The sequence below is a fragment of the Dicentrarchus labrax genome, unplaced genomic scaffold, assembly GCF_905237075.1.
Source record: "Dicentrarchus labrax unplaced genomic scaffold, dlabrax2021, whole genome shotgun sequence".
In the NCBI taxonomy this organism is placed as follows: Eukaryota; Metazoa; Chordata; class Actinopteri; family Moronidae; genus Dicentrarchus; species Dicentrarchus labrax.
In genome coordinates this window covers 23,833,465-23,845,863 of record NW_026136711.1, presented here as the reverse complement: position 1 = coordinate 23,845,863, position 12,399 = coordinate 23,833,465, and the positions used below count along the sequence as shown (strand labels likewise).

The 12,399-nt window shown below is 37.7% G+C and overlaps 1 protein-coding gene across 1 annotated transcript; it reads left to right on the top strand.

The window, feature by feature from the left end:
• Nucleotides 1-1,890: 1,890 nt before the first annotated feature.
• hrh1 (histamine receptor H1) lies at nucleotides 1,891-7,429 on the top strand. Its single transcript, XM_051416340.1, has 2 exons — nucleotides 1,891-2,031; nucleotides 5,060-7,429. Exon 2 carries the CDS (start codon nucleotides 5,300-5,302, stop codon nucleotides 6,929-6,931), a length of 1,632 nt encoding a protein of 543 aa, XP_051272300.1. The 5' UTR covers nucleotides 1,891-2,031; nucleotides 5,060-5,299; the 3' UTR covers nucleotides 6,932-7,429.
• Nucleotides 7,430-12,399: the final 4,970 nt, after the last annotated feature.

Genomic DNA, 12,399 nt, shown 5'->3' with positions numbered 1-12,399 from the left:
TACAATCGCAGGAATGATGTGAATCCAAAAACACACAAACACATAAAACAAATCAAACAGAAAAATGCTGCAATCACAGAAACGAAGCAGAAGCAAACACTTACAAACCCACAAAACAACTGCAAGAGAGAATCGCTCGACAAAACGGAAGTGCGCCAGGCCACTAGGGGGACCCGACCTCAGGGATGGACCAGTCCTGTGGGACCAGACATGAAGAAGAAGAAGAAGAAGAAGAAGAAGAAGAAGAAGAATATTACATTATTATAATTATATTATTTAATACTATTTAATATTTTTTAATATTATATATATATTTAATAATATTATCATAATTATTATAGTATTATTATAATATTCTTCTTTAATATTATATTATTATAATATAATTATAATATTATAATATTATAAAAGATAACGGCCAAGTGTTTAAAAAAAGACATAAAGGAAAACGTACCTTTTTACTCTCCTCTCCAAAACGTAGCCAACTTGCTTCTTCTTCTTCTTCTTCTTCATGTCTTTCGGGTCTAGTCCCACAGGACTGGTCCATCCCTCAGGTCGGGTCCCCCTAGTGGCCTGGCGCACTTCCGTTTTGTCAAGCGAATTTGCAGCGTTTCTCTCTTGCAGTTGTTTTGTGGGTTGTAAGTTTTTGCTTCTGCTTCGTTTCTGTGATTGCAGCATTTTTCTTTTGGATTTGTTTTATGTGTTTGTGTGTTTTTGGATTTGCATCATTCTCGTGTTTGTAGCGTTTTGCCGTTTGCGACACATTTGCCCTTGTCGGCCACCGTAAATAAGAGATTCGAAACAAAACCCTGTGGTGAACGGCAGGGAATTTATATATACATAAAAACATGTAGGCTATAAACAAATATGAGTTTCAGGATCAGGGACAGGTGTATTAAAACTTAATAAAACAGTTATAACTGTTATAAAACAAGCAGCAATAAAAAGATGTAGATTGTAGCAACAACCCTTCCTACATTCAAACTTTCACTTTCTCTGTACTTATGTAACACTGCTACTTTGAAACATAAAATATGCATTTTTTTGGGGGGGGGGGGGGTTCTTCAAAGGAAATACATCTGATTCACACCTAAAAAATATCTATTTTTATTAAAGCTAAGATATGACAGGTGGCATACACTCAAGTTAAACCAGTCAGGTTTATGTTCAGTACAAACCGAAACACTGGTTTTCGGTGAGACACATATGGGCGTGTGGGTGGACATGCTGCCCTAAGACAGCTGGTGAGCCATAGCTTGAGAGACTGGCTCTTCAGGTGAGGAATCAAGTGAAATAATATGCTAAGCAACCAAAAATCCACTAAATGCTTCAGTATCAGGCTTTTTGAGTGAACCCGGTGACACCAAGTCAGCATGCAGATGCCCTTAACAGTACTTGGGCTTTTTAAAAAAAACAGCAGGAAGACAACAGCCACTGCTTGTCCGCATCAGTCTAGTTGGTGTGCTGTGATTGGAGGAATTCACGATGTTACCATGGACCCTTTTTATTGCTGTCCCCATTTTACCTCCATATAGGTCGCACCCTCACCTCTCTCTGATAGCTGATTTACATTAAATGGCTCGGCAAGTAAATGCAAATTAAAAGATTTAAAGAGATGATTCAAACTTTAGTATTTACCGACTTCCAGGAGCTTTTTTTCCCATCTGAATAATGTCCAGATTTCACTGGGTTAATGACATGGAGGAAGTTACACGCCCCAGCTCACAGTGTGCGTGTAACTGTTCAGTGAATCATACCATAAATGCGCCACTCCATCAGGTGAAAACCCCCCTGCCAGTAACAAGGTTATCTTTATGGCCGCGATTGTTCAGCTACATGTCAGGTAAACTCCGAAGTCAGAGAGGGGGGGGAGAGAGAGAGGGAGGGAGAGAGGGGATGAGAGAGAGGGAGGGAGGGAGGAAGACTTTTTATTTCCAATTCCAACCTCTGTCCTTCACTCGTTTTCTGATTTTGACCCGGAATACAGGCTGGAATTAAGCCGACTTTCCCTGAAATGCACGCACATCACCGGTAAGTCTGAAACGGTCTCCTCTCACTGGACGGACGCATATAGCCTGCACTAGTTCACATATTCGAACTGATCAACTTTTTGATGGCGTCTGACAAAAGCAGTTTATATGGGCATGCATGTGTTTGTGGGTTGTGCTAAAAAGCCTGAAAGTTCTCATGCGAGCGGCTCAACAGGTGGTTCTCTGCTCACCGACTTGTAGTATTTCGCATCAGGGCCATTATTCATTTTGATAGATAGGCTCCATCAGGTCTCAACAGGGCAAAAGATAGCACGATTAATCTGTGTTCCCGCTCTTTTGTAATGCAATTTAGAGAGGCAGTGGTCATTACTGATAATCATATTGGACAATTAGTGTTGGATAAATATCCTGTCCTTTTCTGTGCGATAAGAAATGTGCGCGGCTCACATGCGGAAAACACGGAGCAGTTTTGCGTTTTTTTTATTCTGCTATCCGTCCCTCTTTATCTTGTTATTCTTTGTTAATTCTGTGAGTAATAAGGTTCTTAAATATTTGTGTTGCGGAGGCAGTTAATGTATAAACACAGAGGCTATAAACAAAGCGAGAAAAAATGTTTACAATCACACATTTCAGCTCAGATTCAGATTCAAAGCCAAAGAGGTTGGAGCTAATGATAAATCATCCAAATGTCTGTTAATTGAGTGTCTTAAATTAAAGCTTCCTATGTGAAGGACAGCTTGCATGTATAATACTGTATGTAAATGAGGAACTGGTTTCAAATGTGCCAATAAAACGACTTTATCACCTATCTGAAGCTTTTACTGTTGGAATATGTTGTAAAAAAAAAATATATGAACACTGTCCTGGATTCATCATGCAGGACAGTGCTTCAGTAGTCTCCAATACTCTCAGTCTAATTCATTTATTGAATTGGTGGAGGCAAGGGGATGTAAACATGGGGCCAATGAGAGCAAACAAATCTTTCATTTTTCCAATATTGGACCTTTTTAATATCACAACCACGATGACAGTTAGAATGAGTCAGTTCCTGACTATGCTCTGCTAAAACCTTTCAGCCCCCACTACTGTTGTGTTTTTTTTTTTTCTCCTACAAATTACTAAACACCGGTGAGCTTTTTTCTCCCCCTTCCTCCTCCTGAGTGTGTGTCACTAGTGAGTAAGCAGGCACAGATATACAGACATACAGACAAAAAAAAATATGTAGTCATATCTGTTGGACAACAAGGGAAGAAACTAGAATTAATGAATTAATTCTGCTTAGTTAATTAGCAACATGTTTCCTTCCTCCCTCTCACTGTTTTGAATGCTTAAGACTTAGATTTCACATTTGTTTACATATGGAAATATTTTTCTTTCTGAGGACATGCTAAACCTCACATGTCCATATTCTGAAAGTTTTTGTTGATATTTTTATTAATTTATTCATTCATATAGTGGGTTTGCTCTGTCTCCAGACATGATTTTGATTTACATGTACACTGGTATCATTGAGTCCATCACCTTGAATCTCCTAGTTTCTTTTGTTGTGATTAATTATATGAGTGGGATGTGATGGCCTTATTGGCAAAATACTGGCATGATGATTTTCTTTTGCTGGAGAAAAAAAATATGTGCGTAATGTTTTCAACTTGTGAGTCTGAGGGTCCTAAAAATGCCAAATGACGTATTTTAATTCACAGATTAATCACGGAAAGACAAGTCTGCACAAGCCATGTACAGAAACTCCCACCTGCCTCCATGGCAACGGGTTTATTTCAGTCTACTCTCTTAAAAATCAATACCAAAAAGTCGAGATAAGTGCTTTTCCAGCAGCATATTGGTATGTTTTAATATGAGACGTCCTGCTGTGCTTTGCAGACTCATTTCATTTCATCAAACATTGCGTAGTGTATAGGATTTTATAAATATCAAGAGAAAGATTCCATCATACAACACCGGCAGCATGTCAGTGCTTCCTTTCCTCCAATCACACAGTTTGTCTACTGCTGTGTCGTTGATGGGATTTGCCACCCTCCCCTTATGTGAGTGTTGAAGAAAGCCAGCTGGACAGTGAAAAAGAAAGAGCAAGAGAGCTTTTAGCATATTAATACTGTGTATCTAAACCATTCTATATACAGGCACTTGCATCTGACCCCAAAATAATTTGGGTTTTTCCCATCACAATTAGACTGTGCTGGACACTAACTAATTGCATTTACTCAAGTACTGTGTGTAAGTCAAATTTAGTACTTTACTTGAGTATTTCTTTATACTACATTTATGAAAATATTTCACTTTTTACTCCACTACATTTATCTGTCAGCTGTAGTAGTAGTAGTTACTTCTCAGATTAAGATTTTACATACATGTACTATATTGTGGAACAAGCACATTATGTAGTTGGGGTGCAAGATCACATTTCAGATGTCACTGAGTTGTTAGCAGTTGAACTAAAGATATATGGTTTTATTTTGAGAATTGTTTTGATATAAAGAAGAACTTTAGTTTTTTCTTTGTTACTAGCCCATTAATCTTAAAACCCTTCAGATTTATCTGTGACCCTTTGGAGGGGCCTAATTGCTGATGATCTAGTGTTCTTATGTAGGTTATATAGAGGCATAAACTGAGACTGTTGCATAATCAGTTAAGAACTCCCTAGGTTTAACTAAAGGATCTGAATACTTCTTTCACAACAATATACCCTTTCTTCCTTATTAAAAAATCTGGAATGTCTCAATAGGCAAATATTTTTCATTTTCATTTCAACTGCTAGACACCAGAAACTTCACGTTTCCACATCACACTTGTGTAAGTTGCATATTGAATCAGGATTAGCTTCCTAGTCATTTTGTCATAAAACTATGCTCACACGTGCATATAAGATCCAAGGCGAGCATAGAGAAACTTTCCTCCTTTTCCAGATGAATGTGAAAACAGTCTTCTTATGTCAAACTCTACACATACATCATTCTGTACAGTGAAGGTCAGACATTCAAGTAAAGTAACAATAAGTGAAAGACATTTTTGAGTTTTGACACATTTTAATGTTTTTTCTTTATGTTTTCCAGGTAATAACAGACTGGATTTATATAATTAATGGACTAATAGACAACACAGAACACCTTTTCCAGTAAAGGATTCAACCTAAAGGTCCACTGGTCGTCATGCTGTAATTGTTGGATCTAAACTCAGTAAATACACCTTCCACACTAGGTTTAAACCTACTGTTCCACGAGTTGGCTAACAGACACCCTTGCCTCCAATTTTTCATGATGTGACTGGATCTAGAGGTGACCATCTCACCTACTATGATGGAATCTGGTCTGTCACCTTTCACAGACCCTCTCCACCTCAATAACAGCAACAACAGCTGGAGCGGCCTCCCCGATGGTGATTCACTGAGGAGCAATCACACCCTGACCCTGCATGAGCGCTTTCACAATGCCCTGCTGGGGGTCTTTCTGGGACTTCTTTCTCTCCTCACAGTCATAATGAACCTGCTCGTCCTCTACGCCGTGAAGAAAGAGAAGAGCCTCCACACTGTTGGGAACCTCTACATTGTCAGCCTGTCTGTGGCAGATCTAATCGTGGGGACCACAGTTATGCCTCTAAATTTGGTGTATTTGTTGGAGGATGAATGGAAGCTGGGGCGGGCTGTCTGCCAGTTTTGGCTCATTATGGACTACGTGGCTAGCACAGCCTCAATTTTCAGCTTGTTTATCCTGTGTTTGGATCGGTATCGCTCTGTCAGACAGCCGCTTAAGTACCTGAAATATCGCACGCGGGGAAAAGCCAGCGTGATGATTTCGGGTGCCTGGCTGCTGTCGATGATGTGGATTATTCCTATTTTAGGATGGAGGTCTTTTACTCATGTAGACCTTAAACCCGAGGAGGAGAACAAGTGTGACACAGATTTCCGCTTTGTCACATGGTTTAAGGTTATTACTGCTGTCTTCAACTTCTATGTACCCTCAATTTTGATGCTTTGGTTTTACACACACATCTACTTGGCAGTAAGGCAACATCTGAGGGACAGAGAGAGAATCATTCATCCAACAGATTCATTTGGGGAAAATGAGAATGGACAAAATGCTCAAACACCCGTGAAAAGTGACTCCAAATCACCCAAGAGGGAATGTGAGGTTCCACTGACACTCTCTAAAAAACAACGGCTGTTGGACCAGAACACCCTAGATCAGACATATTCCCTTGAGGATGGCAATAAAACTAAAACCGCTTCATCTAGATCTCACAGAAAAATTGGTGTAAAGTGCCAGCAGACGTCATTTCTTGCCATGACAACAAAACGACTCAGAATGGCAAAAAAGGCCAAAAGGTGCTCCTTGTCTCCTGAGGAGAAGCAGTCAGACATTGAGATTCCCCTGAGTCGACCTTCGGTGCCACAGGACGTAATTTGCTCAGAGGGGAATAACGAGAACAAACTTCAGGCATCTTTAAATGAATGTCACGTCACAGTGCCAAACTCAGTGAGCGGTGTCTGTGATATCAGTCAGGTTTCAGACATGCAGAGATATACCTCTGTGCTCTACAACAATTATGACCCCAGTCAGGCTCTGCCTTGGACTGAGGAAGGGGTTGAAGATGACAAACTGGACCCGGCTAATGCGGTGACCCTGAGACAGACTTGGCAAAAGTTTATTGACCAATCACGTCAGCGTATCCAAAGTCTGAGGATCCATAAGGAGCATAAGGCAGCCAAGCAGTTGGGCTTTATAATTGCTGCTTTCTTGTTGTGTTGGATACCGTACTTCATTGCTTTCATGGTCATGGCGTTCTGTAAAGAATGCGTGCACCATGACCTACACATGTTTACCATATGGTTAGGTTACATCAACTCCACTCTCAACCCTTTTATATACCCGCTCTGCAATGGGAACTTCAAACGAGTCTTCAAAAATATTCTGAACATTCGTTTGTGACAAAGCCTAGCAGAACAAAATCATAGGTATCTAAATGCTGTTGATATTCACAGATAAGAACAGGAAAACTGTTGCATCAATTAAATTAAATTAAACATCCTTGCAAGGGTGAGCTTTAGATTAAACTGTAAATGTATTTTGAGCATCATTTATTTCTGTTTGTTCTTAGATCTTATTTTTGTAACTTACTGCCCTCCGATTCAGACTCATGGCAACAGTTGAGGATAATGTTTGAATTTGATGTTATTTATTTTGTCTATGTTATGCTAACGATAATAAAATGAGTCTAGGACCAGAGTCCTTTAAACTCAAAAGAATTTGATCTTTCACCCTCGGAAACGGGAGCATGAATCTACTGTCGTGGCCCTGGTCCAGAATGGAGTAAGGGGCTGGTAAAGGAAATGTGTTTTTAAAGAAAATCTTTTTTATTTATTTATTTTTGTGCACTATCAATAGATAGAACCAGAGATGTGACATGATACAGTATGGTCCTGAAATATAATAACATTTTAGAAGCACTGTCATGCATCTGTGAGTATTTCTTTTATATATATATATATATATATATATATATAATATATATATATATATAAGTTTTCCTCTATAATGTCATTCCAAGTGTCTGAGCTTTCACCCCAGGGAGGGTTGATATGAGATCAACTGTACCTTTATTTCACCCTTTTTTTTTTTTAGATTTTAAACATGCAGGCTAATTTTATTTCACTGACTTTTTAACACATTAATATCACCATCATAACAATAATCTATAGAAATCTTCTGGACTCAATTGACCTGTTTGTGCTTTGTCAACTCTTTATTATCATCATCAAGTATAATAGATGAGTGCATATAGCTGTGTATATATATATGTAGTCAGTTACATTTTATTTGTATAGTGCCAATTCATAATAAAAGTTACCATAGGACAATTTTCAAATAGAGCAGGTCTAGACCGTTGTTCTTATAAAATTATTTACAGAGGCCCAACAGTTCCCACTATGAGCAAGGAATTGGCCATAGCGGCGAGGAAAAACGTCCTTTTAAGAGGCAGAAACCTCAAGCAGACACCGGCTCTAGCTGGGTTGCCGGTTATATATATATTTATTTATTTACACACACATATGTGGCTGTATGTCTGAATCACACCTTTTCCCACTGTGAACAAAAACAGAGATGTGTTTGCATGACAACCACTTATATCCTTCTGTCAAACTCCAGAAGGATTTTGTGTTTCTTCTATGAAAACAGTCTTTTTACACTTATATTTTCTATGATGTACTGTAGCACTTCTTTTAATGCCATTAGCCAAAGAGCACCAAAATCCTGTGGGAAAGCAACCATAAATTTGAGACGTGTGAAATGCATTTGTATTGATTCAATATTTGGAACAAACACACTAAGTGCATCTATCAGTCTCTAGAGACAAAGATTTACAGCACAATTGGGTCTACCATTAAAACCCTTATGCCTGCAATCCTGTTGTGAAGAACAGTTCAAGTTCAATGGTGCTAGAATTTATATTTTACCAGTCCCACAATGTGTTCAGATTTAAAAAAACTAACAGTTTTTCATGTTAAATAATTTACACTGTTCTCATGTCCGAGGCCTACTTCTTTATTTCTAATTTTAATATGTGAATGATAGTGTTTGAAAAGGGTTGTATTACATTAAACTGCCAAATCTAGATCAAGAAACTTGACTTTGTGCATCCAGTGAATGCAGACGGGTTGGTGAGTCACTACTTAGGCAAATCAAACAAATCAGAGGGATGTGGAAGTGAGCTGGAAGAGCTGATGATGTGAACAGAAGAAGCATGTGTGTGATTGCACTCTGTTATCACTACAGTTCATCTCTGTCGATAAGATGGAGCCAGTGTGAGGCTGATATTCAGGGAACACGATGTTTTAGATGCTCTTTTTAAATTTGTTCACAGACCAAATCTATCTATAAGTTCTAGTAGAGACAAACAAATGTCCTTTCTTCTACCAAGGTATCTTTACAGCATATTCTGTGACAATGGTTTTATCGTGTGCCACTTAATATTTTCATGTTCATGTAAATAATCACATTTCTGCAAGAATGGATTTTCAATTTGGTCAGTTTTCACAATCAATTCTAGAAGCTTCATTTATTTTACCCCAGAGTTGTATTATTGGCAACAGAGAGCAGAGGTCTTGGTTTAACATTCAAATGATTGATTTAGATTTAATGATTATGTTGTTTGTAATAAATCTCTTTGTTATTACGACCAGAGCATACCTATAATTTCAGTGATAGCAGGCACACAGCATATACTGTGTATGTGTGTAGAATATACTTGTGTATGAAGCATATGCTACATGGATTAACCTGACTGGGGCTCTGGGTAGAACATTTTATGATGAGGCCCTGTTGCAGCCAAGTCGTGCATATGGCACACTGTATATGGTGATTTAATTGTTGTTGTTTTTTGCTCAGAGCTACAGAAACAGACACCTAACAACCTGGTTGGTTTTCTTCATGTTATTTAGTTTGTGTTAATTTGCTCAAACACAACTTTACTTAGGAATATGCACCACATAAGCACAATTGAGGTTGTGGGACTAGATTTTGACACAGGGGGCCATCACCAAATAGAATTATGTTATAATGCAGAACTCAGCTGATTATTGTATTTTATGGTGCAAATTCCCAAATAATCTAATCACCAAAAACACAATGAACCCGGGCCCTTTACCCAGTTGATAATCCAGCCTTGGCAATTCATATTGCTTAATCTACATTGCTGATCTCCACAAATACATTACAATTTTGTTCATGTAATTTTAAAATGTTGTCACAGTGTTTTACAATGTGTACAACATACATACTTCTGTCATTAGACCCTCGATTGCATGTAGGCTATCCACTCAAACCATTAGATCAGCATGGAAAGGTGGCACAATTTTTTGTTTTCATAGTAGCCAAAGGAACACCACCAACAGGAAACAGCCCTATGCTGGCTGTTACTATGGTAACAGTAAAAACATTACCAGCACAATGACAGTTGACTATGATATACCTAATAGATGCTTCACTGTAGGTCAGAAAGGTAGCCAAGCACTGTTAGTTTTGTAATTATAACTTGCACATGCAGATTTGCCAAGAACAACACAAAGGGCAATAAAAAAAGGGGAGAGGTGAATGAAAATGTGAAACATGGGCCATATGCCCGGTTGAACAACAAAATCCAATGTAGAAACAATTTAATGAGGTAAAATTGTCAAAGTAGTTTTTAGCTTGGTTTTTGGGCCATCCATATCTCAATGTCAAGTCTAAAAGTGTAGTAGTACATTACTTGGCAGAAGAATGAAATATCTTTGGCTTACTCTTCATGTTATGGCAAAGAAATTACAGGCTGGTGTTAATATCAATGTTTTTACATCATACAACCCCTATTACTTTCACTACATGTTGTAGCATCGACATGCCGAACACAGTCGCCATGGGGGCTCAAGCTGTTCAGCTGAAGGTCCCCTTGACCAAATAAATATAATTCATACTATTGTTACTGTTATTGTAAGAAAGCTTGGCAAACAGCCTTCAGTGTCAGTCTTCATTCCTTTTAATGAATGACTTAGGGAGGACCTTTGCACTTTACCTCTTTGTTTTTCTCTATGGGTGAACAGGATGAAAGTTAATACTTATTATTCTGTGGGTGATTTATAGTTGTTTTTTTTTTTATGTTGGTGCTCTTTAATCAGACAATTGTACACCATATCACACTGAGATCGTTTGAGGTGGTATATGGTCAGTGTGTTGAAACTCTAAGCTTTTCTTTTATTTATCAATGGCCCCTCAAAATATGTCTTTACATCCCGGTGTGGCAGTGGTCTCTTTCATGGATTTCGGAGGGGTATAGTAGTAAATGCCTATGTATAGTAGCTTGATATCCCAGGATATTTGCACTTATTTGTTTAATAATAAATCAGTTTTTAATGTGATATGAATAAACAGGACTACATGAGGACAATTTCCACTGACATGGCTAACTGCCTTGCCCCCAATAACAACAATGTCTCAACATATTTTGTTCTAGTGAATTTTACTGTGACTCTGTGCAAGTTTCTTTTGAGGAATGCGCCTTGGTTCGATCATGAGAAATGAAAAGGGTTCTTCTATTCTACTGGCAGTGAAGAAAAGAGCAATTAAAACAGGACAATGGTAAGTGTGAAGCAGAGATTGACAATCAAATGTATGAGAGCAGAGAGAAAAATTTCTAAACATTTTGAAGAAAAGAAGAAATTTTTGAAGTGCTACATTTGCTGCAGAAATGATTAAATTCATTGAATAAAAATTATGCCTATTTATTTTATTTATATGGCTTAGAGGAATGTTATGACAACAAAAGTAGGTCAAAGGAGCCCAACTTGATTTTCTGCCTACTCTGACCAGTGTGAATTACAGTTAAGTAAAAACACTGTTAAAATTGTAAAAACATTACATTAATGAAATACTATAACTGGTTACAATTTCTCTCAAATAAACCTGCAAAAACATCAAGTATCAGATACTGAAGAAAGCAAATGTGTGTTCGGTATTAAGAGGTGGGGAAGTCGATTTGTGAGGGCAGCTTTAATCCTGCACAGCATTTAAAAAGTGCATATTATGAGCAACACAATCAAGCTGGTGTTTGACCAGCAGTTCACAGCACGCTTCCATGAAACTCACTGTGGGATTTGTTGCCTTGTTTCACTCAACCAGTTCATTTGGCTCACAGAATGACACTGAACTTAAAATGACCCAGCTGAGTTTAGGTCCAATAAGTTCATTGCTCACTAATAATTGTAATTATTATTTCTATTGTTAGTAAACAGAGGGTAAATCAATCTTATTCCATCATTTCAGAGCGATAATTTCATCCGGTACTTCAAAGTATTCCTACATTTCAACTGTAATATGTTGGTTAGCAGGTGTTTATGCCACTTAAGGGCTTATTTGTTTCATAGTTCAAGGAAGCTACTGTGGCCAAGAACCAAATAGTTTTTATTGATAATAGAAACAACTTCAACCCGTAGACTAAAAAGTGAAATAATAACAACAATCACAATGAGTCAATGGTATTTGGGTTTTTTTTTAATCAACATGGTGGATATATAGACAGATTCCAGTATTTTTAGAGTCACTATATATACACTATAATTCAAGTACTTTTAGACTAACAAAAGAGCAAGAGAAAAAAGGAGTTTGATTTTTTTTTATCAGAATTTTATTAGTGTGGAAAAGATTTATAACATTTAGACATTCTTGCAAATATAACTTAAGTTACATAAAATAAAAATAAAATAATAAAAAAAACCAATTCTAAACATTTCATGATCTTTGCTAAAGCACATCACCTGCCTGGAGGATTCAACATAAAAACATTAAGTCTTAATCATTTACACTCCTGAACACTGTACGTTTCCCCCCCAGCAGTATAGTTTAGAGACGACCCCTAACTCATTGTC

Coding starts and splice junctions, on each gene's coding strand:
- hrh1 (XM_051416340.1), top strand. CDS start 5,300: ATGATGGAATCTGGTCTGTCACCTTTCACAGACCCTCTCCACCTCAAT.